At 41.6% G+C, this 25,669-nt stretch overlaps 1 protein-coding gene across 6 annotated transcripts; it reads left to right on the plus strand.

The window, feature by feature from the left end:
• The first annotated feature begins 296 nt into the window (after positions 1-296).
• OGFRL1 (opioid growth factor receptor like 1) lies at positions 297-19,773 on the plus strand. 6 transcript variants are annotated; one of them, XM_087438797.1, is made up of 7 exons: positions 297-672; positions 4,917-5,009; positions 5,153-5,234; positions 7,210-7,288; positions 7,380-7,446; positions 7,550-7,695; positions 11,876-19,773. In XM_087438797.1, the coding sequence occupies exons 1-7, from the start codon at positions 430-432 to the stop codon at positions 12,540-12,542; spliced, it is 1,377 nt and encodes a 458-aa protein (XP_087294923.1). In that variant the 5' UTR covers positions 297-429; the 3' UTR covers positions 12,543-19,773. The 6 variants fall into 6 exon arrangements, with proteins under 6 accessions (XP_087294923.1, XP_087294924.1, XP_087294925.1 ...); XM_087438798.1 differs by having other exon boundaries at positions 298-672; positions 5,156-5,234; XM_087438799.1 differs by having other exon boundaries at positions 298-672; positions 4,917-5,003.
• The last annotated feature ends 5,896 nt before the right edge of the window (positions 19,774-25,669 follow it).

Genomic DNA, 25,669 nt, shown 5'->3' on the forward strand with positions numbered 1-25,669 from the left:
AGGGGTGGAGGAGATGGGGAGGGGTGGAGGAGATGGGGGAGGGGTGGAAGGGGTGGGGGTGGAGGGGTGGGGGTGGAGATGGGAGTGCAGGGGCAGGAAGGTGCAGGGGGCGGGCGGGCACGCAGCCGACCCCGGCCCACCCCAGGGGACCGCAGAGCCGAGCGCAGGCAGGCCTTCCGGGGGAAGTGGGAGGCGAGGTGCGCCCGGGCCAGGGTGCGGCGGGCTGTCCCCGGGGCCCGGCCGCCGCCGCTCCCGCCCGCGGGGAGGAGAGGAACCAGATGGGCGGGTTCACGCGGCGGCGGCGGCGGTCCCGGGGCCGCGGCTCCTCCCCGCGAGCGAGCCTGTCTGCCGCGCCCCGCGCCCTCGCCGCGGCCATGCCCGGGCCCTAGCCCCCGCGCCCGCGCCCCGCGCCCGCGCCCCGCCTCTCCAATGGGCAACCTGCTCGGCGGGGGCAGCTTCCGCGAGCCCAGCACCGTGGAGGACTGCGACTCCACCTGGCAGACGGACTCGGAGCCCGAGCCCGAGCCCGAGCCCGAGGAGCCGGGGCCCGGCGGCGGGGAGGGCCCGGGGCAGGAGCCCGAGCAGCCGGAGCAGCCCCCGGAGCGAGCCGGCGGGCGGCCCCGCGCCAGCCCCGCGCCGGACGAGGACGCCGAGGCGGCGGGCGCCGAGCAGGTACGCGGCCCCGCGGTGGCCTCGGGCCGGGGCGCCCCTGTCCCGGGCGCCCCCCTGCCCCGCACCCTCTGTCCCTGGCTACCCCTGTCCCCGGTGCCTCGTCCTCCGCGCCCCCCATCCCCCGCGCCCCCCTGTCCCCGGCGCCCCCTGTCCCCCTCACCCCCTGTCCCTGGCGCCGGGAGGAGGGACGCGCCCAGGGAGAGGAGCCCGCGCCGAGCGACCCCCGCGCGCAGGGGCCGGGGCGCCGGGCGGCTGCTCGTCCTCTGCGGCCGGACCCTCCGCGCCGGCGACCGTCCCGCTGCCCCGCGGCGCGGGGGCCTCCCCTGCCGGCCCGGGGCCTGACCGCGGCCCCACAAGGAAGTCCCTCAAGGCAGAACCCAACTTGAATGGGTGTTTTCTTTATCTCCGCAGCGCAGCTGGGTGATGCGAAGGTGGGGTGGGAGGATCCTGTCTAAAAATAGAGGATTGTGAAAGCCGGTCTAGTGCGTGTCGTTGGTAACAATTACCAGAATACGGTGGGACTGCAACTCAGCACTCGCCCCTCCAGTGGGTCCACAGCCATTAGACGTGTAGAAGGTCCCCATCCAAAGTTAAACCACAGTTCTTACCTCAAGTAAGGCCTTTCAACCGAGGAGTTCGGGCACTCTTCAGAAATCTTATTTCACCTAGAAGACTTGTTGATCAAACTGTGCTTAAATTATTTGCCTAATACAGTTTGGAGGAGAGATTAGTAAAGAGATAAATATCCCTTTTAACCTTTGATGGACTGAAAGTAATTCAGAAAACTTTAAAAAAGAGGAGGTGTGTAGCCAGCCTCTGAAGAAACATGCGTCGTGGGGGTCCTGACGGTTTGCGGTTGGGCGTGGGCCTGCCCTGCACCAGCTCCGGGGACGAGAGTAGAAATGGAGCCGAAGTCTAGTGCGACCGCGGGGCTCTGTGCTAGCGTGGACGAGTCACCACCTGAGTGTCACAGCCGGTCCTATACATCTTGAGGATAGTCCCTGTTTAGGTCAGGAAGAAACCAAGTTTTCACGCAGGCTCTGTGCTAAAAGTGTTATTTCAACCCACTGCAATTTTGTGGGTAGGGTGCTGTTTTTAATCCCCATTTTAGAGAAAACTGAGGCTTAGCGAGCAGGGGAAGCCTGCCGGAGAGCCAGGGAGAGAAGGATGCAAACCCAGTGTGTCTGTGCCCTGGTCAGAGCCTTCAGCCTGTTGCAAGTGTGAATATCCCACTGCCCCTTGTGTCTTGTTTTGCGGCTCCCTCATTTTGCATTGTGAGTTCAACCCCAGGAAAATATGAGACGCTGTATTCCTGTGTTTCTCCCTTCCATCTGCCTCCCAATTAAGTAACCTTCTAGAGAAGCTTGGGATGTCAAAAAACACCGGCTCAGATTCAGTCCAACTGACAAGGTCCATCTGTGTAAAATAATTTGATAATTAATGTTGCAGTCGGTTAATTGAAACCACAGTAAATGGCAGACCACACCAACCCTCCTTCTTCCCCTTTGAGGTTTAATTTTTCTTGTTAGTATCACTATCTAACTTCTAAAAAGAAATCTACTTTTTAATTTTGCTTTTTGACCGTCAACCCCAATTGTTCACTATTCCCCACAGTCATTTGCAAGTAGTCCTGGGAGCTGCCTTCTAAGTACATGCCAGACTGGCTGCCTCTTGCCTCCCCCATTGCTGTAATGCTAGTCAGGGGAAGATCTGACAAATGGTGGTGCCATTAACCAAGATGGGGAAGTCTAGGGAGAAAGCAGCATCAGAGTTAAATCAAGAATTCTTTTGAGTTAGATATCCTATTAGACATCCAAGTGGAGTTGTTGAGTAGTTCATTGTATCTATGAATGGAGCCTCAGTCCAGGACCGGAGTCATCAACATGTAAGACTGGGGTATTTAAAGTCATAGGAAGATATGTGGTCATCAAGGAGTGAGTGATGAGGAATGAGGAGCAGGCCCTGGGCACTCCTCCGTTTAGAGCATGTGGAGAGGAGGAGGAGTCAAAGAGGAGGCTGGCAAGGGGCGGCCAATGAGACAGGAAGAAAACCCGGAGAGGCGTGGCGTCTGACAGTGGTTCAGGAAGGAGGGCGGCCTTGAATGGCCCAGTGCTGCTGGGAGGTCGGCTGAGTTCAACGCTGAGAAACGGTTTGCTCAGATGGGGACTTGTCGGTGACATTCACAAGAGCCATTCTGATGGAACGCTGAGGATGAAAGCCTGATGGGAGTGGGTCGTGGGAGACTGGAAGAAGATGAAAAGGAGGCAGGGCGTGTGACAACTCTTTGGTGAAGTTTTACTAGAAAAGAGGGCAGAGCTGTGGAGCTGTAATTGAGCGGGGATGTGGGGCAAGGAAGGTTGTGCGTGTTTATTTAAGATTAGAGATACTAGAGCATGTTTGTTTGCTGAGGGATTGATCCAGAAGAGAGGGAAATTTTGATGATAGAACAATAGAACAATGATGGAACAATATGTTAAGAAACAAAATCCTTGGCTGAGCAGGTGAAAGGGGACAGGATACAGAGTCCAAAGGAGCAGAAGTGAGAGGAGCAGCGACGAATGCTGGTAGGTTGGTACGTTTAGAGGTTGGAGGATGCAGCTGTTCTCATGATAATCCTGGGCAATAGGTAGGGCATGAGTCATTATCTTCATTTCACAGATGATAAAACTAAGATCCAGTTAAGTGATTTGCTTAAGTCTTCACAAATAAGTAGCAGAGTTAAGACTCAGCACAAGTCTCCCGACTCCAAGTCTTGGGCTGTTGACGTTATACCTGAGTTCCTATGATGATCCTTCCCTGTTAGTGGGGCTTAAATTGCTTCTTCCAGGTTAGCTGGACTTGGAGCCCAGAGCCTGGGATTCTAGTGCCTGCCTGTCACTGCCTCTGGGGCTTGTTCAGCTTCTCTAAGGCCAGGCTGCCTTGTTTCCAAGGTGGGAACACTAATAGCTGCCAGCCAGGTGTGCTGTAAGAATCGAGTGAAATAATAGACGTGTAAGTGCTTTATAAATGGAAAAGTGCTTTCTATACAAATGTAGGATGATGATTCATATGGTTGTAGCTCAGGCTAAATAGATTCAGAAATTTGCTAGGCAGAGCTATTTGGAAACGTGGCAAGGGCCAGAATTCAAGCTTTTCCTTGCTTATGTAACATGACAGAGTGGCTAATGCTAAACAAACATCAGAGAATTTGGTGTTAAACTATCTTTGTACTCGTAGTAATAGTGAGATTCACACCATTTTGAAAATGTGCAAAAATTGTTTAGAGGATGGCAGGCTGTCAACACAGATGGGGGTGGGGGATGATGAAGAAAGGATTCGGGGCGAAGCCCTTAATGGATATTCAGATCTGAACTTAGTCTTCTGTTTCCTCATCGTCGTCAGTCTCACTGTCCTTCTACATGACACTGGACACGAGGCTTTCTTATACGTTATAATAGTACACGTAGTTAGAGAACCTCAGCTGATTATATTGACTTGTGTCTTATGCTTTCAAGATTACTTCACGGTGGTGGGAATTTTGCTTAGAATTTAAATTGTATGAATAAACTACCACATATAAGTTACTGCATTCTGAAATCCATTCCATTTGAGAGCTTTTATTGCTTTGTGTGTATATATGTTAAATTTACTCATTTATATCACGTATTATCACTGAATTAACAGAAGATTATTCATGCCTTTGTGTACTTATTATGGTGTATAAAGGATGGATTCTAGAAAGCTATTTTGTTTGTTTTAAAAGCCCCTTTTCTTTTCATGAATATTGTTTGCCTTTTGAGTACAGCTAAATGTTGCAAAATTAATGACAATTTTCTTTGTAGAATTGATTTATCGTAACACTTTTTTAGTATTATGTAAAGAATTGTAAAATTAATTTTGTCATAGAATCACTTGTGTAACCCCTGGTAAAATATAAGTCTTGAATTCATTTTGTGTTCTATTTCTGGTGGATATTGGTCCATAACATTTGGCTTCTATTGGCTTTTCATGAATAATAAGGTTTTTTATTTAGTAAAACACCTTAGGACACATGTTATTGAGTTCAAATCAGGAAAATAGAATGCCAACAAATGTTGCTAGTAAGCATTATTAAAAGGATATTTTAATATTTTCATTAATCTGAACAGCTTGACACTTTTCAGGCTTTCTTCTTTATGAATGTTCATTATTTTAAGTGTTCTGGAAATTTCTCAGTGAAATTATCTTGCTTTAATATGTAAATGGAATTTCATTTTTTATTTTAGGGTGGTGATTCCACTGAAGCAACTGCCAAACCAAAGAGAAGTTTCTATGCTGCCAGGGATTTGTACAAATACCGACACCAGTACCCAGTAAGAGTACGGGATGTTTTTTCTAAGATGGACAATATTTCCCTCCTGTTTTTCTTATTTTGTGGTGCCGGTGAGCAAACACGCAGGAGGGGTCCTTACGCCTTTTTGATGTGTCTGTATGCTGGGGATTGATTTATTTTTTTCTTTAGCAGAACTTCAAGGATATCCGATATCAAAATGACTTGAGCAATCTTCGTTTTTACAAGAATAAAATTCCATTTAAGCCAGATGGTAAGTAATCCACTACTTTGGTAAAAAGCAAACTTTAAATAATAACATATACTTAGTTATTCTTTGTTTATTCTGTGGTCAGTACATCCTTAATGTGTTTGTTCATTGATGGGCTTTGCTCTGCTGTGCAGTCTGATGTGTCCCCAAAGTCTAGACCCAAGAGTTGTGAGCATCCACTTGGCAGATTCTGGAGGAATAACTGCGGATCAGCAACACCTTCCTGTGTACAGTGGCTTTTATCTGAAAGGTAGTGGGGGCCATTTTTGTGAGAAGAAAAGAGATTTATAGAACCATGGAGTATTAGGTTATGAAGGAACACTAGAGGAAATCAAGTTCACCTTCCTCATTTTAAGATGGGGTCACTGGGTCTTAAAGCTTGAATGCATGACTGGTGGGTCACTTGATTGTGGAGTTGGGTCTAGGTTCCACACTTCAGTGTTCTTTCCACTGTGCCATACCCCCAAATTATTGAGAACATAATCGAAAAGCGATGTTTATGTTAGAATTATCTTCCCTGTTGATTCTCAGATTCAGGGGTCGGGGAGCTATAGCAGCCCCAGTTCAGTGTTCCGTGTCCCGGGAAGGGAACTGCAGATACAGCAGGTCTCCCTTCAACTCTGCCAAATACACTGCCCATCCTTCACAGCCCATCCTCATGGTTCTCAGAGGGTCTTTTCTAAACTTAGAGTGAGACGATGCAGCCTCCATGGTCAGATGCATATTTCCCTGAGGTACCATGCTGTGAGTGATTCATGATGGGCATCCTAATTTATCCAGGTCTCCATAGAGCCCTTAATCTCCATGAGGTGACCAGATGGCCCTGGCTCCTGCTCTTTGCTTTCAGTGGAAACTGAGCCACATCCACAGCAATGTGAGTCAGGGAATGAGGATCTTGGGTTGTAAAGCTTTCCAAGTGGCAGGACCTTGCATTCTTGGGTGAACTGACCAGAGGAAGGTCAGTGGAGTGTTGGAAGGAGGAATTCCCCGTACCCTGCACTGAGAGGCGCGCCAGCTGGGAGTTAGGACTTAAGAACGTTGCTGAAATGCCAGATCCACTTGTCTTTAGTTAATTTTCTGGTGTCCCAAAAGTTTGCTCTGATTTGGAAGGGAACCTCTGGATAAAAATGCTTTGTAGTATTTAGTAATGATAGCAACGGACTGCTTTATCTGTTAACTGAAATAATGTTAATTAAATTATTAGTTTTTTTAGGACTTGGGGCGAGAAAACCTTTTGAAGAAATGCAATGATAGATTGTTAATTTGACTCTGATTTGAATTTAATAAAATTTACCTAAAGTAATGCCTTTAAATATTAAAAACACTGAACATAGACAGTATTTAACTGAATTATTTTTGTATTTCTAACAGTGAATTTATTTTTGAGGTAGTAATTTAAAGTAATAACTTCAAGCAATGTGTTAATTTTTTTGTAATCTTTATCACAAAATTTATTTTGAAATCTTGTAAATTTGGTGGGGGTCAGAAGTTTAACCTAAGGTCACATAAAACATTGTTTTAGTTTATTATGTAAATTACATCAACCCACACACTTTCATCCCCCGTATGTGTATACACACATACACACTTGCCTGTCTGTTACAACCACTGGACTCTCTTGTTTAGTGTGAAGTACACAAATGAATGTGCCTGTGTTTCCATAAAACCTGATTTACAAGACAGATGGGGGACCGTAGTTTGCCAGCCTCTGCTTTAGAGTAACGCTGTCCAGCAGAACTTTCTGCAGTTTGAGGTGCTATTAATTTCTTAAAAATTAGGCTTATCACATAACTATGGCTCATGAATTCATTCATATGTATGAGTCTATGGCATAGGGTATTCGTCTTCTAAAAGGATTACTCTTGGGTGCTGTTATTCAATTTTAAAAAGTTTTAATATAAAACTTAAGTGATTAAATCTTAAAATGCCTTCAGCAATGTTTTAAATGTCTGGGTCGTTTCTGAATGTTTCTGTTCAGGTGTTCACATTGAAGAAGTTCTGAGCAAGTGGAAGGGAGACTACGAGAGGCTGGAACACAACCACACCTACATCCAATGGTCAGTTGCGTGCCGCCTGTCGCGAACCGTGTCTGTTTCACCACGTGTGCCTTCCAGACACGTTCATGTACAAATGTTGTTTCTAAAACAGGCTTTTCCCCCTGAGAGAACAAGGCTTGAACTTTTATGCTAAAGAGCTAACTACATATGAAATTGAGGTAATGCAAGCTTGTTTCATTTTATGCGGGATGACCAAATCATGTTGCTGTTTTATTATCCTGGTAGCTACTGAATCATTTCAGCTGATTTTTTTTTCATTAGGAATTCAAAAAAACAAAAGAAGCAATTAGAAGATTCCTCCTGGCTTATAAAATGATGTTAGAATTTTTTGGAATGAAACTGACTGATAAAACTGGAAACGTTGCTCGGGCTGCTAACTGGCAGGAGAGGTTTCAGCATCTGAATGAGTAAGTACGGCGCCCTCGGGCACCAGGGGCCGGCGTGTTCTTTTCCCCTGCTTGGGGTTCTCTGTGGAACGTAGGAACAGCTAGCAGATGGGCCAGGAGTTTGAATTCAGAAGCCGCTCTGAAATGCATTTTATTCTCTGTTCTGTATTCTAAAACAAAACAACACCAAAAGAGAATGGAATTCCAGGTAGAACTACTGGAATTCCATTCTCTTTTCCATCCAAACAGCCCAGAGCTGTTTCTCCTGAAACCTCCCCACTGCCCACAGCCGGTGTGGCCTCTCCCTCGTTATGCCATGTTTCTTGGCGTTTCTGGTTGTCGCTTGCATACAGTTTTCCAGATCCCCTCTGCCAGGTTGTGAGCTTCTCGTGGCCCAGTCTGTTTCTGACATCCTCAGGCCTGGTGCCGTTTTAGATTAAATCCGTGAATTAAGCCTATGACATATAAAAATCATTTTATAAGACTGAGATGTGTCCATACATTTTACTAAAAATGAGGGAAAATTACAATCTTCACTATTTAGGTCAAAAACAAAAGCCCATTTTTGGTTAACAAATCCCAAAACCTGTGAAGAAAATTTTAATATAGTTTATTGGAATTGATTTGCTGTATTCTTTTGCTTGGATATTTATAATTTTCGTTGATACTTATACCCAAAGTTTATTTTTCTCATTCTTTTCTTCACATGCAAACTGGCTTTTTCTTTTTAATTATAGGGTGACTCCTGAGTGCTGGACTATAAACCAACAGCTTTAAAGCATTTTTTAGCACATTATAATTAGCTGAACTAGGCAAGTACTAAGAGAAAAAACATTAAAACTACCTAAGAAATTTTTCTTTGCCCAAAACAAATCAGAATTTTGTGCATCAATTAACTAAGTGTTTTGACTCTTTCTAGAATTTTCATCTTGCTTGGTCAAATGAGTATAAGGATGACTGAACTTTCCTTTTACTTTATTGGTTGTAATCAACACTATTAAGATGGTAGCTTGAACTGAAACACTGAAGATATGGGCAGAAAACTTTATGACCCTGACTGTAGACCCGTTAACTCGTAACTCAAGTTAAATCTGCTTTATCTAAAGCTGCACTTACGGCAGAATTGTGCAGGCTCTGCCTGAGCAATGCAGGCAGCTGTCTCTGGACAGAGTTTGCAAGCTTGTTATGTGATACTGTCGAAGAAAGCTGTGGGCAAGCGGCCTGTTGCAGGATGAAGGATGGCCAAAGTAAATCTCTGGAGAGGATCTGACAGTCCCTCATCTTCCATGTACTCACGGCTATTATTTTAGAGAATCTCCACTCCCAGCTTGTTATTTTGGTTAGAATAGCAATCTTGTTTAGTAAATGTTTGTTGAATGAATAAATGATAAACAAAATATGTTGGTCAGCTTAAATCCTCCTTGGGGTTCTGTCGTCAGATCCTGTAACTAGTGGCTGGGAACAGAGCGCTTCTGAGGCTTTAATTAAATGACCTCCTGGCTTGGGTCAGGAGAGGGAGCCTGAACTGACCTGCAGGCCTCAATCCTTGGCCGCATCCCCCTCCGTTTCTTCCTGCCACCCATTGTTTCCCTTTTTCCTTTCCCTGGGTATTGCATAGAGCTTTTCCAGCTGTGAATTAACTGCCTTAGAATCTTCCAGAAAACAAATTTCCTTTCTGATTTAGTTGCCAAAAAATAATATTGACTAGCTTTGAACAAATTATAGGGGATTATATGAAAACTTCTATTCCATTCTCTTTTTTCCTTTGGGCTCTTTTCTGATTTATCCTTAAATGTCACAACTTAGCTGTGTGTTAATCTCTACGATATCGTGCGTTGTTTGGAGTCTGCCGGGAATGCCGTGTGTTGACAGCAGCCCAGCAGACACATACTGAGTGGAAGTGCGGTGAAAACGTTCAGTGAACAGTGAGGTGACTCGGGCGGTGAGAGCCCGGCACACAGACCAGGCTCCGAGAGGTGGTTCCGGGTTCCTCTGTGGTCTCCTTGGCTTACGGGGCCGTGTGTTAGACCTGGATCCCCTCCGCCTTTTCTCCTCCGTCTGCTGGTTCCTGCCTCTTCTGTGTCGTCTCTTCACTACCTTGTCTCCCTGGCAGTTTCGGCTCGTCTCTCTGTCTGCGAGCCCCAGAGGCTGCTCACGTCAGGAGGGGCTCAGCTGCGCTTCCCTCTTCCCCGTCGTCTCTATTTGTGACGTTTATTTCAAATCACATTGAAATATCCAATTTCTCTCTTTATAATTTTGTTCCAGAATCCTGATCTTCATTCTCTTCAGCCCAAGTTTTTGTCCTTTTCTACTGTTAGGTAAATATTTTTAATTGGAGAATGTGTAGATACAGATAAATGTGTACAGAAATTTTAACTTGGCCCTTCTTCTTGGGCTGGATATGTGAAATTGAGCTGGTTGCAAATATAGTAGATTTTCTTGTATCATATAACTCTTCCTTGAGATTAGAAAAGATTTTCCACACATCTCTTTCTCATAGCCTTACAAAGCAGCTGTTTCCCGGTTTTGTCACTGAGTTTTTAGCGTATACACACTGCGTGCGAAACTGACAACCACGTCGGTCCGCTGTTAGTGGCACACTGTCTTAACTTCACTCAACTTTGTATTGTCTCAGAAGACTTTTGCTTTCTAACTATTAAAAAATACAGATTCATAAGACTGAAACATATCTGTGCTGTGTTCTACCCTTTGGCTTTCAAAGAGTTGAATATTAAGATACCACTTTTTTGGTAAACGTCCAGAAGGATGGAGATGATATAAACCACTGGACTTTTCTTTTCCAAGGTTTGCTTAGCCTGAATCAGTAAGGGTTTTGTTTTGTCCAAACACTTATTAAAATATAAGACCATAGAACCACCCCCTTCCATCCCTCAAATAATTCAGCATCCTTCTCCACCCTGCCCAGGTGATTTCCCAGTTGTCCCTAAGTGGAGGACTTCAGGCACCTTTGGAGGCCGGGGCAGGTGTGCAATGTGTGTATAAAGTTCAGTGTCCAAGGTGTGACATGGGTTTTAGGAAGTTAGAAATAAGTGATGGTGATGGTTTTGTGGCAATTTTGGGTAAATAAAACTGGTGATGACACACATGAATATATGTCGCTGAAGATTCCTTTAACGTGCGGCCAGGAATGTGTCATAAGGTAACTGTTGTGCTGAGTGAGGGAGATTGTGAATTGTGAAGAATAGGTTTGTAAAGCATTCATTTGATAATGGCCTTAGTTTTGGGACAGAGAAGAAAGATGTTAGTGCAATCTGGGGAAAAAGGCATTTTTGGAGTCAATGCCATTAGAAGTAAGATTGACAACTCTCTGATAGGGAAAGAGGAGGAGAGAGAGGCCAGGGGTGGGAGAGAATTGGTTATTAAGTTGGGATTGGTACAAATATCGTGGTCCTTAATACTGAATCTTTAGTAACAATAACATTATTAATGTCAAATAGTATCTAATACTCACTGAGTTCCACATGCCCTGCATATTTATCAACTCATTTGATTCTTACAATGGTCCAGTGAGGTGTGGGACAATTTTCCCATTTTACGGTTAAGGATACTGAGCTTAGAGAGGTGCCATATCTTCATATGTGTAAGTGCAGAGCCGGGAGTGGACTCAGCCCTGACTCTGAAGCCTATGCTCTTAACTATTAAACTGTGCTCTGCTAAATGAGTCAGTCTTGCATCCTTTGTCAGAATTGTTCTAGCAAGGTGGGGTGTTTTTGCTACTTTCCTATGACTTGGCTAATGTGGTCGACTTTGCTCCTCAGCTGATAGCTAACGCTGTGTTTGTGATCTGCACTGGTTCCCTGGGACAGGTACCGCACATCAGTGTTGTTGCCAATAAACACTCTCTTAGAGCACTCATCCTCAGTGTATTTAATAAACAACAATTCAACATCAGTGGAAATAAATTTTAAATTCAGATATTTTTCAAATATGAAGAACTGAAGAAACAAGGGGAATTTATATTGTACGCTTAAATTTTACACAGATTGGCATTACACTGAGGTATAAAGGTAATACCTTCTCATTTATTCTTAATGGCAGCTAATAAGACTTTTATAAAGTCATTACAAGGCTTCTGTCCATGGCATACAGTTCCGTAAAAAATATTTTTCCGATAGTTTTCATCCCCTGCTTTCCTCCACCTGATTTCTTCCCCCTCATTTTATTCAATCCTCTCTTCCAGGTCCCAGCACAACTATTTAAGAATCACCCGTATTCTTAAAAGCCTTGGTGAGCTTGGATATGAAAGTTTTAAATCTCCTCTTGTAAAATTTATTCTTCAGGAGGCACTTGTGGAAAATACTATTCCCAATATTAAGCAGAGTGCTCTGGAGTATTTTGTTTATACCATCAGAGACAGAAGAGAAAGGAGGAAGCTCCTGCGGTTCGCCCAGAAGCATTACAGGCCTTCGGAGAATTTTATCTGGGGACCACCCAGGAAGGAGCCCTTGGAGGGAGGCAAAGCCCAGAAACCGGCCGCCCCTCCCGCCTCCGGTCAGAACAGCCAGACCCCTGTGCACAAGAAATCCAAGGACTCCAGAAATTCCTCCTCAGCTGTTCAAGTCAATAGCAAAATAGCCGAGGAAAAAAAGGTGGCACCTCCAGAGCCTGGAGACGAGACAGACGGGCCCGGCTCAGAGCCCGGCGGTGGGGACGCCCAGCCAGGAAACACAGAGAAGGATGAGAACCCTGAGAACTCAAGTTCTCCACCAGAAAAAACAGTTAACAAACCTGCAGAGAAGAAGGAGAGTGCATCTCCCGCCGAAAAAGATGCAGAAGGTGAAAATGATAGCACAGATTGTGAAAATCCTGGAAATACAGGTTCCTGTGATGCGGTAGCCTTACAGTGAATTGTCAGAAAACCCACACACCAGTTTAGGTAAGGGAGGAAAAAACTATGAACAGTTTATCCTGAGGAACAGAGATGAGGTCACGTTTCAAATTTCAGCCATCTCTCTGTGATTTCTGTTGTAAGCATTTTGTTGTTATTTGCTTTTTATTTTGATGACAATTTAATATGAAGTTTTAAGACAAGACCCAATGAATGAATGTACTCTGTAACGCTTTTGGGATGTGAGTTTTTAAATTCTGTACACAATAATGATTTTGAATGTATCTGGAAATGATCGTGTAGTATTTGATATATCAAATTCTTCTGAAAGATTACAGTCCACGTAAAGACGGTCAAGAGGATAATTGCATTGTGTGGCCACACTGTTACCCGATTTATGGATTAATTTTTTTAAGTTGGAAGAAAGAATTTGGTCTTCTCAAATGTATTCAGAAAGTAATGTAGATTTTTTCATCACAACCCCTCAGCATGTTTGTTTTTAAATTCTGACGAGATGATGCTCTTGGGGAGCTGAGATCTCCCCAGCCTGTCTGCCAGCCACTGACTTTTCCTCTTTCCCTCTCCACACGTGCCCTCCTTCTGCCATCTTTGTTAGCTGGCACGTGCATTTCTAGTGTCCATGTGGATCATCTCCTGTATTGAAATTTAAATGGAATGGAGGTGGATTTTCAACTGCATGATTTCAAGAGTTTGCTTTGTCTAAAATGATAAAAATGTTTTTTCTATATTAAGTGCTTAAAAACAAATTTTAATGCAAAAGTCCAAGAGAAGACTTTTGCTTTCTGTGGCTGTTCTATATAAATTTGGTGCTTGTTTCTGAATGCAAATGACCATGAAGAATTAAAACATAAGAAAGGAAATTACTTGTTTTTAAAACGCATGCCTCTAGCACTGGAAACCAGTCAGTGGTTTCTAAAACCGTGAATATCTCAGTGTTACGTGGACTATGAAATTAATAATATTGCTTAGTCCACAGTGTATCTTTTTTAAAAAAATACAATTTGATGCATCTCTAAGTTGTCAAACTTTGAAATTGAGAACAGATTTGAAATTACATATATTGAGTATTAGCAAGCACTTATCTGTTAATATTGGTTAAGAGCAAGTAATTTTATTCTGTATAATATAATATTATTACTCATTATTATTACACATCAGAAAACAATCAGAAACATTGTGATGAGAACTTCAAAGCATATGCACAAATATAGTTAAAGAAATTAATTGAAGAAAATTTCACTTTATTTCATTTGGAAAGAAATTGGCTTTTGTATGTCTCTGAGGCTTTTATGAAAAGTTCTATTCACTTTAACCCCCAGAGAATTTTTACTAGTTCCTATTTTTTAATCATATCACATCATCTTCTATTATTGTTATCGATCAGAGGATTTTCAGCAGAGGATTTCTAGAAAATAAACACACCGATAATATGTCTTTAGAAATATGATTTTATTGCTTTAAAGTTTACGTGAACCATCACAGTTGCTCAAACCTGACTTTTTAGTATGAATGTTAGTAACACTCATGTTGTATGTCATATTCCAATAAATACATTATAGAATATTTTCTTTTGGTTCCCGTAATATGCCAATTTTTGCTTCCCACTGTTTTGTGAAGTGAGCATTGGGATTTGGGGAAACAATTCTGCTTTTGTGTTTTGGTTTCTTTTGTCCATGTACCCGCTAGTGCCCCCAAAAAACTCAGTAAACATTTCCACAGGGCTAGGGGATGAGAGGAGGTTTTCACATTAGGCCGAATTGTAGGAATACAATTAATTCAAAATATCCTACCAATTTTGCATACATGATAAAGTATTCAGACTGCCTTCTAAGTGCAAAATATTAAAAATTAATGACCATTTCCCTTCTTCTACTGATTTTGGGCTTTCTTTGTTCTTCTTTTTCCAGTTCCTTCAGGTGCATTGTTAGATTGTTTATTTGAGATTTTTCTTGTTTGTTGAGATAGGCCTGTATCGCTATAAACTTCCCTCTTAGAAGTGCTTTTGCTGTATCCCATAAATTCTGGCATGTCGTATTTTCATTTTCATTTGTCTCCAGGTATTTTTTGATTTCTTATTTGATTTCTTCGTTAATCCAGTCAAAATGTAAAGAGTCCACATCCTTTGACCTAGAAATTCCACCTCTATGAATTTTTCCTGGTGATATACTTGCACATGTGTGAAATGATTTATTACGTTGTTTGTAATTGCAAAAAATGGGAACAAATTAAATATCCCTTGATAGGAGCTTGGTAAAATAAAATATGATACATCCATTGAATTGAAAAAAAAAAAAATTAATGACCAGATGTTAAAATGTTAATAAACAGTGGACAGATACTAAAATAAAAGGATATACTCTGAATTACTTAGAAATTGTAGTATATCAGACCCCTCAGAAGTAAAGCATTTCATTCAACAATTTAACTTTTACTTATTTATTTATTTATTTTTTAAAGTTTTTATTTTTTTTTTTGTGAGGAAGATCAGCCCTGAGCTAACATCCGTGCTAATCGTCCTCTTTTTGCTGAGGAAGACCGGCTCTGAGCTAACATCTATTGCCAATCCTCCTCCTTTTTTTTTTCCCCAAAGCCCCAGTAGATAGTTGTATGTCACAGTTGCACATCCTTCTAGTTGCTGTATGTGGGACGCGGCCTCAGCATGGCCGGAGAAGCAGTGCGTCGGTGCCGCGCCCGGGATCCGAACCCGGGCCGCTAGTAGCGGAGCGTGTGCACTTGACCGCTAAGCCATGGGGCCAGCCCCAACAATTTAACTTTTAGAATGTTATGCCTAATTATGGCTTTGATTACCTTGTGCCATTTAATTTGAGAATATTTGGTCTCAAGGGAAAAACTGCCTGCTTCCATTTAAAACAGTGGCCTTTTTCCACCGTGTTGTTTTTTAAATGCATATTCACATGTAACGGTATGTTTCCTACATGTAAATAACTTATGAGAGAATTGTTCAGTGGAGAAAAGTGAGAGGACGTCATTCCTTTTGCAGATAAAAATTATGTGTTTAGATTTTTTTTCTATTAAGAATACTTTGTACATTTAATAGTTTTTTAAATAAGATCCATCAATATGTATCTGTGTGTGTCTTAGATATGAAACAGTCCCCCAGGTTTGACTCTGATGTTTTGTATTTTTAAAAATTACCATATGCTTGCAGAAATTTACTGAGGAGCTGTTATAAAAATGTGGTGAAGCATGGCCAAATAGCTAGAAACATTATTGAATCTTTGCAAATATATAGACTTTATTGTGCCATGGACTGTGAGAATACTAAATATTGGCTGTTGATAAAATACTATCTTGCATTTCACAGCAAATAGATGTTATACTGCTGGGCTAGTCTAGTGCATTTCTAATGTTTTGTGCTTTCATATCTCTCAGGAGATAATATATGTGAAAATATTTTGAAATACTGTAAAGTGATATATAATTATATATATATTTCTGTACAGTAGAGAAAAAGTTTATAACATTAAGAATATTGTGCCATACACTTTCACACTCAATCTCATAGGAAACTCAAAAGAATCATAATAGAAGTGAAAATATGTCTGCTTTCTCTAAATCGAGTCTAAGTTCTCAGTTCGCAAGTTATTTTGTATAGTTTTATCTTGAATTTAGGTTTTGGGACTACTTTTTTCAGCTTCAAGGATGAAAACTTACTACTCAGGAGTTATGAGAGAAGTTGTACAATTTTGTGCTAAAAAATATAAACATGAAAATGCCCTTAACACCTATCATAGTCATTATATTTCATATTTTGTCATATAAAATGACCTATTCTGCTTCTAGCTTTTATACTTTACATGAAAGTGTGAACTGGGGAGAAAGGATAAACAGTGCAGTGTTACATGTGAGTTACTCTTTAGAAATCATTTTAGTAAGTAACCTTCCATGTCAAGTGGTCAAAAAATTGGTTGAAATGATGGGTAGAGAATATTTGGTTAATTGTTTAAAGTAAAATTTCCCAAGTTTATGGTAGAGTTATGGTTGAGTTTATAATCCACTGAGTGACTAAATCAAGCAGGTTCTTGGTCTTTCCATAATGGATGCTCTTCTACAAGATTTATTTTCTTAGCTGAGAAAAGAATGTTCTTGATCTTGCTCGACTGTAGTTACATCTGCAGGTCTTTCGTGTCTATTTGGGGGTGAGTAGGGATCCTTTGTTACAGGAATAGTTTTGAAGATTTCTCTTTTGTTTCCCACTTAGCAAGTTCCTCTTTCTCTTTTGGGGTATATGTGTTAAATATAGGGTAGGCTGGCGTTAGACGTGCTAGAATCATTTCACATGTAGATGCAGTTATAGAGAAGGATGTAGGGTATAGAAAATTAGGTGTATGTATAAAATGACTTCTTTCAACTTTGAATTCTGTGCTATTATATGGACAGATTTGTGTGGTAATCTCTAGGGTGACAGTGAGTCCCACCCTGCCTTCCTTCCTGTTCTTGTCATTCAGTCCACCCAGCAGATTGTGTTCGAGCACAGACTGTGTTTTTAGAAATCCACTATTACTGGAGTTAATAATAACATAGTTGTAAATATGAATGCCTGGAGGTGTCTAGATGTGCCTTAACTCATGTGAATTGTTTTCATTCAGAAGTTTAAATTTTTATTCCATTGTAAAATCTTGCCATAAGGAACTTTCCAAACCATGGATATCGGTTATTTTAATGAAATTTATTTTGCTCCTTTTTCATTGTGGAGAAATTTCCGTTTGTGACAATAGCATCAGTTCATATGGAAGTGTACTCGCCACAATGTTCAACGGTATGTTATATTTGACAAAAAATGTTTAGAGTAAGAAAGATTATGTTGTTTGTTACATTTATTTATGCTTTTACTTAATTTTGCTACATGCTATAATTTTCATCTTAAACATTTTTCAGTTGCTATAGGTAATATTTCTCTGTGTTTTACTTCTTGTTCTTAGATGTAGATGGATGCAGAAAATGGAATTCTATTAGAGAAATTATTTAAAAGGTTAATTCCAGCAGATGGCTGAAGGAATATGAAATTAACTAGAAAAACTTTTATGCAGTAGTCTTATTAGAAACATTGAAAAAGCACTGTTGTTGCCTTTTTTCCTAGATTAGAGACAATGTTGTCGTCTTCTACTTTTTTCCTGTTCTGTTGAGAAGCTTATTGTTTTAGTTATTTGTGGGAAATAGTTTCTTAATATGTTTATTTTCTTGAATTAAAGTTTTTATCTGGAGGATACAATTAAGTACTTTGTTTAATTGTCCAGACTCTGCCTGGAAGTAGAGTTCAGAGACTGAGAGGTGACTGACGATCAGTGGGCATCCCAGTGAAGTGGAGCCAACGCTGGGCTCCAACTTCTCCAGTAACGTGATGGGTCCTCAGAGCCTCCTCTGGATGATGTGCGTTGGGCCCCATGATCTCTGAATTCTGGGCAAGGTGGGCCACCTTGGAATCCATACACCATTTTAATGGGTATCAATTTTCATAAAATATGTGTTATAATTTATTTGCCACCATTTTGTAATTGTTAAGGAAATTGTGAGCAATTGGGCACCTGCTATGTCAATTATAGCTGTATCTTTATAACTGTCTTGGGGAAACATATTGAAATACCAATCTCCCACCCCCAGTTCTTCAATCAAAAATTCTTTTAGGTTGTTCTTTCATAGGTATATGTACAAAAGTCTTTGCATAAAATGATTCAGTATACTTTAAAAATGAAGTAAAAGAGAAAAGGCATCAATGCTCACTTGTTATGTGAAAAGTTTCTTTTAAGTCAGAGACCTTATGAAAATATATTTAAGCTATGAAATTTGTTTATCATATTTTCATATTTAAATTATAATGGAATTTGTGGAACAGTTTCCATTATCTCGAGAGATTAATTATATAATAAGCTGTGGTTAAGAAACATTCAAGTTCTGTACTCATTGGTCAAATGAGCATTTTTTTCAGTGCTGATGGAATTGGTTTCATGTGAAGGAAAGGAAAACCCAAGTGAAACAAAAGATTAGAAATAGTAACAAGAAACTTACTACAGAAATAAAGATATAACCAATGATAAGTTTGTGCAAGTGGCAGTATTATTGAAGCAGGTAAGGAATGATCTACAAAAGCTTTATGGTGGGGACGTGCTTTAGGAATCAGCGCTGTGTTATTTGTGCCCAGATCAGGGATTGGTGTGGAAACCAATTAATGCTCTCATTTGAACCATGGATCCCATCTACGCCACAGTGAAACCTTCTGGTAGATAGATAGACGTCATCAGATGAGCAGATACCAAATTTAATTCCTTTGCTAGTGTGTCCCCAACAGTTGGTGGTTTTACTAACAAAAAGTTAAATTGAGGGACTGGCTGCAGATAAGATTTAGTGATAAGTTGTTTAGAAATAAAGTCACCATCTCCCATGTCATCAAGGGTTGACAGCATATTAATTGTGTGGCATTACAATCAAGGGAAACAAACAAGAGCAAAGTGTTAGGTTCTTTGGCAAGCATTTTTTTTCCTTCTTATAAAAAGGATGTTTACTTGTTTCCTAAGTAAGATGTTGGCTCTTCTTTAGTGTTGCCTAAAGAGAGAGATGGCAGGCTGAGTGTAGCCACTATTTCAGTGGGGAAACTCTTGTGTCCTTCATATTTTAAGCATTTCAGGAAGATGGGTATGATTCTTACAGAGATGTGTATTTTACCTCCCACGTGGGCTCTGATGCTCCTGGAACCGCGGACCTTCCCTGTGCTCGTCCTCCGCCGCGGTGTGAATTACAGAATGCTGTGTGTGTCTGTCAGCACCAATACCATGTGTATGTGGTAGGAGTTGTAACCAGTTTCTGGATCTGTATGGTACTATGAAACACTTATTTTATAATTCTGTAACTGTATGGCAATGTTATGCCAAAAATGTATAAAGAGCAATAGTTACTGTTGCTTACTGCTGTATTTTAAAATATTGTTTCTTAAATAATATATTTAGAGTTCCTTTTGAGTAATTATTTTTAATAACTATTGCCAAATATACACCCTGTAAAATGAATAAAAGCCACTTCATCTTGGTTACTATTTTAGCATTGTTAGTGTAACGTTTTAGCATTATGTTGATTTTGCATGATTAAAATATTTTTAAAGAGCTGGAACAAATGACTTGCTGATTTCCTGTGATTAGCCCCTTTTTTTATGATTATAATTTGAGATTAACATTATTTCCTTTTATCCTCTAAAATAAATATTTTATTTTGAAGAGTGAAGTCTTATTTACATATGAAGTTATTTTATGTGAGATTTTGGAGGGCAGATCACGTGTGTAAATACTTGGATGACTATGGTTCTCTCTCTTTTTTACTTTAATGCAGAGTTTTAAAAGTATTTTTAATACATGAATGAAAAAATAACTAATAGAGATGACAGATTTTTTCATTAATAGGGCTAGTCTTTTAAAAAAGTCAAATTTTTGATGAGAAATGCAGTTGTGAGATGAAAGTGAAGAGGCTTCTGATATCATGGGACTGTGGATGAGGATGAGGAGAGCACATTTGAGCTTGGCTGCCTTGATCCGTGTGAGCAGGAAAAGAGGATGAGAGCACAAGAATAAATTGTGTGAGAGTCAGAATGAAATCACATTGTGCATAATTGAGAAATGGATATAGAGAGAGAAAAAACGACAGCCACAGCTGTGGGTGAGCATGAGTTCAACTGCAGCCTTTTGGATGAATTGTTTAGGAGAGAGAGGAATGCGCATGAACGATTATTGTCGTAAGGGAGAGTGGACACATTCTGGTCATAGAAAATAGCGAGGTGGGCCGGCCCCGTGGCTTGGTGGTTAAGTGAGCGCGCTCCACTGCTGGCGACCCGGGTTCGGATCCCGGGCTCGCACCGACGCGCTGCTTCTCCGGCCATGCTGAGGCCGCGTCCCACATACAGCAACTAGAAGGATGTGCAGCTATGACACACAGCTATCTACTGGGGCTTTGGGGGGAAAAAATAAATAAATAAAAAAATCTTTAAAGAAAATAGCGAGGTTTTCTTTTCCCTACAGGTTGAATGTCTGAAGGCAACGTAAAATCTTAAGAGAATGGAGATTCTTAGAAGAGTGAAAAATGCAGGACTGAGTCTGCATTTCTTCAAGAATATAAAATTTAATATGGGAGAAAAGATTTATAACATGTTCCTTATTGTAAGCCTCAAGCGGATGCAAGCAGGAAGCAGGTGTTCCAGGGATGGGAGGAGGGCTCAGCCTGGCTCAAGTGGTGACGGGCAGTTTGGCTTCTTGTGGGTGATTTAGGCTCTGGCAGTGGTCACTGCTGAGGAGTTGGACTGATATGGTGGACATGTAAGGATTGTCCTGCCCTTGGGATTATCCCCATGAATACAGGACTCATTGGGAGAGTACTGTAAAATAGGATACTAAAGAAAGCGATTAGACAGCCAGCAACGGTTTGACTTTACTCAGGAAGACTCGGTTTATTTATTTATTTATTTATTTTAAAGGGAAAGCAGCCCCTGATATCCAGGAGCTGGCCTAGCCCTCACAGGTAGGCCTTGGCCCATGCCGTCTAGCTCTGTGACTTTATTTATTTATTTTTTAATTTTTATTCATTTATATATTTTTTCCCCCAAAGCCCCAGTAGATAGTTGTATGTCATAGCTGCACATTCTTCTAGTTGCTGTATGTGGGACGCGGCCTCAGCATGGCCGGACAAGCGGTGCATCAGTGCACGCCCAGGATCCGAACCCGGGCCGCCAGCAGCAGAGCGCGCGCGCTTAACCACCAAGCCACGGGGCCAGCCCAGACTCGGTTTATTAATTCTGCTATAGTAGTTAGCATTCTGCTATTTTTATAACCTTATTGTATATTCAACACTACCAAGGAATTTACACATTTTTTCTTTTTCAAATGATGTACAACATTTTTGTTGTGATTGAAATAGCTTGTTTTATCTGCTCTCAGCTTTGGAGAAGGAAGAGGTTAGGGGAAAAAGGCATCAACAGAGGAGAAGGGGTGGATGAGATGGACCAGATGAGGTCAGACAGCTCACCTCAGAGCCCCCAGGCTGTCTGAGATCTTTGGATGGATGGTAACTTGTAAAAAAGAGAAGTTCAGGAAAAAGCCCCGAAGGGGTAAAAAGTAAGGGCAAAGAGGGAGAGTTCAGTGAGGGAGAGCTGGCTTTGAGGCCAGACAGACTTGGGTCCATTTGGCAACATCGTCACTTGCAATTGGCTGTGTGGTTTGGGGCAGGTCACGTAAATTCTCAGGGTTTCTGGTGGCTCATTGGTAATAATACCTACTTTGTGAGTTTCTTGGAAGGACTAGATTGTAGGTGAAATGCTGGGGACATAGTCAAGACATTCTTAAAAGTATCCACTAGTGTTCTAGAAAAATGAGGAGGCGTTTGGTCACAACAGGTACTGTGTAGCGTTTATCTCAGTGGAAATCAATCTAATCTGTGTTTATCGGGTTTATAGATCGAAACAAACATCTTAAGCTTTACTTATAATTTTAATGTAGTTCTTACTAAAAAAAGCTACCAGGTGTGGAATTGATGATTTTATGTAGGACATGCTGATACTGATGGGATAAAAAATCCCCCTCACAGTGCTTGTAATGAATCTTGTTACTTCCTTCATAATTTTTGAACTGGTTTCCCTTTGTTACTTGATACATTCCTAGGTTCTTTACCCGACACACAAGAGCGGTCAAATAAAACTAGAACGCCAGGCTTATGGCAAGGAAAGAGTTTTCATTTTGGGTGACATCAGCCGGGAGACGAGAGCTCTCAAATTTTTCCTGTCTTCCCAAAAGTTGGGAGGCAAGGGGTTTTAAAGGTTGTGAGGAATGTAGCTGCTTGTAGAGAGGGGAACCTGTGGCCTTGCTGGTCAGCACTTTCCCACCAGCTGGCGTTTGGCCTTGTGAGGCTGCCAGCAGGGAGGAAGATGGCAAGATAAGGGAATCCTTCGACTGTGGGTGTCCTTCGACTGTCTCTCTCTCCCTGGTGGATGGTAGATTCTGGTGCCAAGAAGCCAAGGAGTTGAGGTCTGAGAAGCTTTAGCTTCTTGATATCAGTTTCCCTGTATCAAACCTCAAGAACTGGTAATTAGCCAAAACACCAGCGTGAGCCCAGCTTGAGGCCACCTGGGCTTTTAACAATTTGTAAAACAACCAATATCTACCTGTGAAAGTAACTTAGAGAAACAGGGAATGAGGATGAGTGCTTTTGGTTTTTAACCCCATACATGCTGGGTTTAGTATAGGGGAACTGATATCAGGGCTGGTATCACCTTCTCTGCCAAGAAAGAGCTGGAGTATGAGGCAGCGCTGAAGATCAGGATCAGTTGATGCTAGTCTATTCTAAGACACTATCAGTATTGATTCTTATTGAAGCAGGAAATTTTAATTTCAAACCCTCCAAATTGTATTTACTTCATATCTCAGTGGGAGGCCACTTTAAAGTGAACACTATTTTAAAATGTGTATGTAATTAATTCTATGAAAATGGTGGCCTACCTGCCATTGTTTTCTTACAATCAGAACTTGGAGAATGAATAATCTTGTGCTAAATAAATATTCATATTTTAAAATTCTAAATTGTAGGTGTCTTCACACTGTGAAATTAAAATGGGGTCACCAGAGGACTTGGGTCATTGTCTTGTTCAACCTTTATCCTTTCAAAATGCCACACACATACCATCAATAAGATATGAGATAAATCCTCATTGACGTAAACAGAAGTTGAAGGTTTTCATTTTCTCTAGCATTCATCTCACTTAGTTTCCCCCTGTTTTATCTGTTTCAATGTCCAGAAATGGGAGGGACATTATAGAGTTTTCTAGTTGGCAATGAGTGTGGATCCTGATTTATAGATAATGAAGACAGGTGACGTGACTTCCTCCTTCAATGCTGCAGATGCCAGAGCCTGGTTGGAGCCCAAACCCCTGGCTCTCTATTCAGGGTGTCTGCACTGCATGGCCCCTTTAACTCGTGAACACCCTTTCCTTGTTGGAATGGATTCAAAAGCCTCCGCCCAGATGGTGGGCTGACCTACACTGCAACACTAGTCCAAGACAGGAGTCCTCTCCATGAAGAGGCTTTCTCACCGCTCGGTGCCTTTGCACTGGCCAGTGTTGATGTTTAGCAGGTTCTGAGGCAGGTTCAAGCATTTCCATTTGGGAAAAACCCCACTGGGGCTCTGAAATGGACTTTGAATGCAGTCGTCTCTGACTGTGAGCCTTCCTGTGATGGCAGCTCATTTCCGTCTCCTCTCTGGGGTGCCGTGGGGCAGGCTGCACTGCTCTCCCCGTCACGTCGTCACGTCGCTGAGCTCATTGAAGGGCATTGTCTGAGCCTCAACTGGGAACCAGGGAGCGATCTCTGAATTTTCATTTGTCAGCACATCCAATTTGACAACAGTTTCTGTTGATTCCACTTCTTGCATTTGTCTCCAATCCACCCCCTCAATTGCACCCCCATGGCCTTTTTCAATTGCAAAGACTCCTAATTTTCCCTCTGCCCTGAGAGAGAATGCAGCCTTCACAAGACGCCATGTATATCTACGTATCTTGAGTGCCTAACATAGGGTCCAGCACGTAATAAACACTCAATAAACTGTCATCAAATTAAAATGTTTAGCAGTGATATTTTGAAACAAGATGAATGAGTGTATACACAGCTATTTCTGGATCCATTTCTAAAATAGGGTGTCTTCCTCAAGACAAACAGCCTTCAAAATGAATTATTTGTATGACAGTACGAAGATTTATATGGAAACATTTCATGAGTATTTAATGCTTTGTTTGAAAAACCTAGATCATAGTTTCTTCCTGATTTCTTGGGTCACTTAGTAACAAATGTCATTAATTGGTTTTAAAGCAATTTACCATAAGTTTCAAATTCGAGGTTAAAAGAAGGAAGGGAAGTACATGGTTCTACTCTTCCTGCTTGGTTTGAAATTTTAACTAAGATCAAGTAATTTTAAAGTCATATTCTGTGGATCAACAAAGGACCTGTTCTGGGCCTGGCTGCGAGTCATTGCGTGGAAACAAGCAAGTGCGAGCGTGGGACCGAGGTCTCGCTGCGGGAGAGGCTTCTGGAGCACTGGGCAGAATAAAGGCCATCCCCGTGGCGGGTCACAGCACAGCTGATTTTTTTCCTTGGTTTTTATACTTTAGACCAAAATTATGATTGACAGTACAGGCCACACTTTAAGAAATGGCTTTTTCCCTTCATGTTTCGTTTTCAGATTGTATTGTTTCTTCCATGTGAGCTTTTCTTTCTCCTACATGTTGACAACCGAATGAAAGTAAAAACTCACTTTTCTTAAGGTTTCATTAAATGAAAACCCTATGGAAGTTTTCCTGGATGGCAGGAATTCCTGTGACCTTCATGAGCATTCTCTATGAGCAGCCCTAAAAAGGCTTGAGGGTGTTAGATACTTAAAATAAAACACTGGAGCTTAAACTTGACTTCGTGAAAAGGGTGGTTCCTCATTTTGTTTGTCATTTTTTACCTTATTGTAATGAACTCAAGTTATAAAAGTGTGGTCAGGTCACAAAATCACTCACACTAAACTCAGACAGGTAAAGACAATGTGGCACCTGCTTCGTAACAGCTCGTCTGATCTTCCTCATGACCCCACCCTGCTGGTGGGTAGGGACGTCTTAAACTTGCCCATGGGAACCGTTTCTATCACTTCATGTTTATATTTCTCTTTTCGGTTTAAACATCCAGACTATTCAAAATTTGAATCAGGGCTGGAATAACAGCCTTTTGGCATGACCCTGTTTCTTTTAGTAAATTACTAGTCATTCGGATTTTATACCGCCCTCTCTTTTCTTGCCAATATGGCGTCTGGGGGCATTGAGGTGGTTTCATTGAACGTTTGTGGCAGCAGAGGAGAACAAGTGAAAAGATCTGCGGGGTGTCCTCTGGGTGCTCTTTGGGCATAACTGTGGAGTGGCTGGGCTAGGCTGCTTCTGAATTAGTAACTGCTGATGTCCTACTGGCTGCATCTGGCTATTTGGACTTAAACTTGGTGGTGCCTATGATGGAGCTGATAGACTTCAGTCTTGAAGTTCCTAGCAGGAGCAGCCGCATATTTAGACTCTAAGCCTCTGTAGGGTCATGGACAATGTGGGCTCTCCTGGCC

Source organism: Ceratotherium simum, chromosome 13 (assembly GCF_057802395.1).
Source record: "Ceratotherium simum simum isolate JZ-2026a chromosome 13, ASM5780239v1, whole genome shotgun sequence".
NCBI lineage: Eukaryota > Metazoa > Chordata > Mammalia > Perissodactyla > Rhinocerotidae > Ceratotherium > Ceratotherium simum.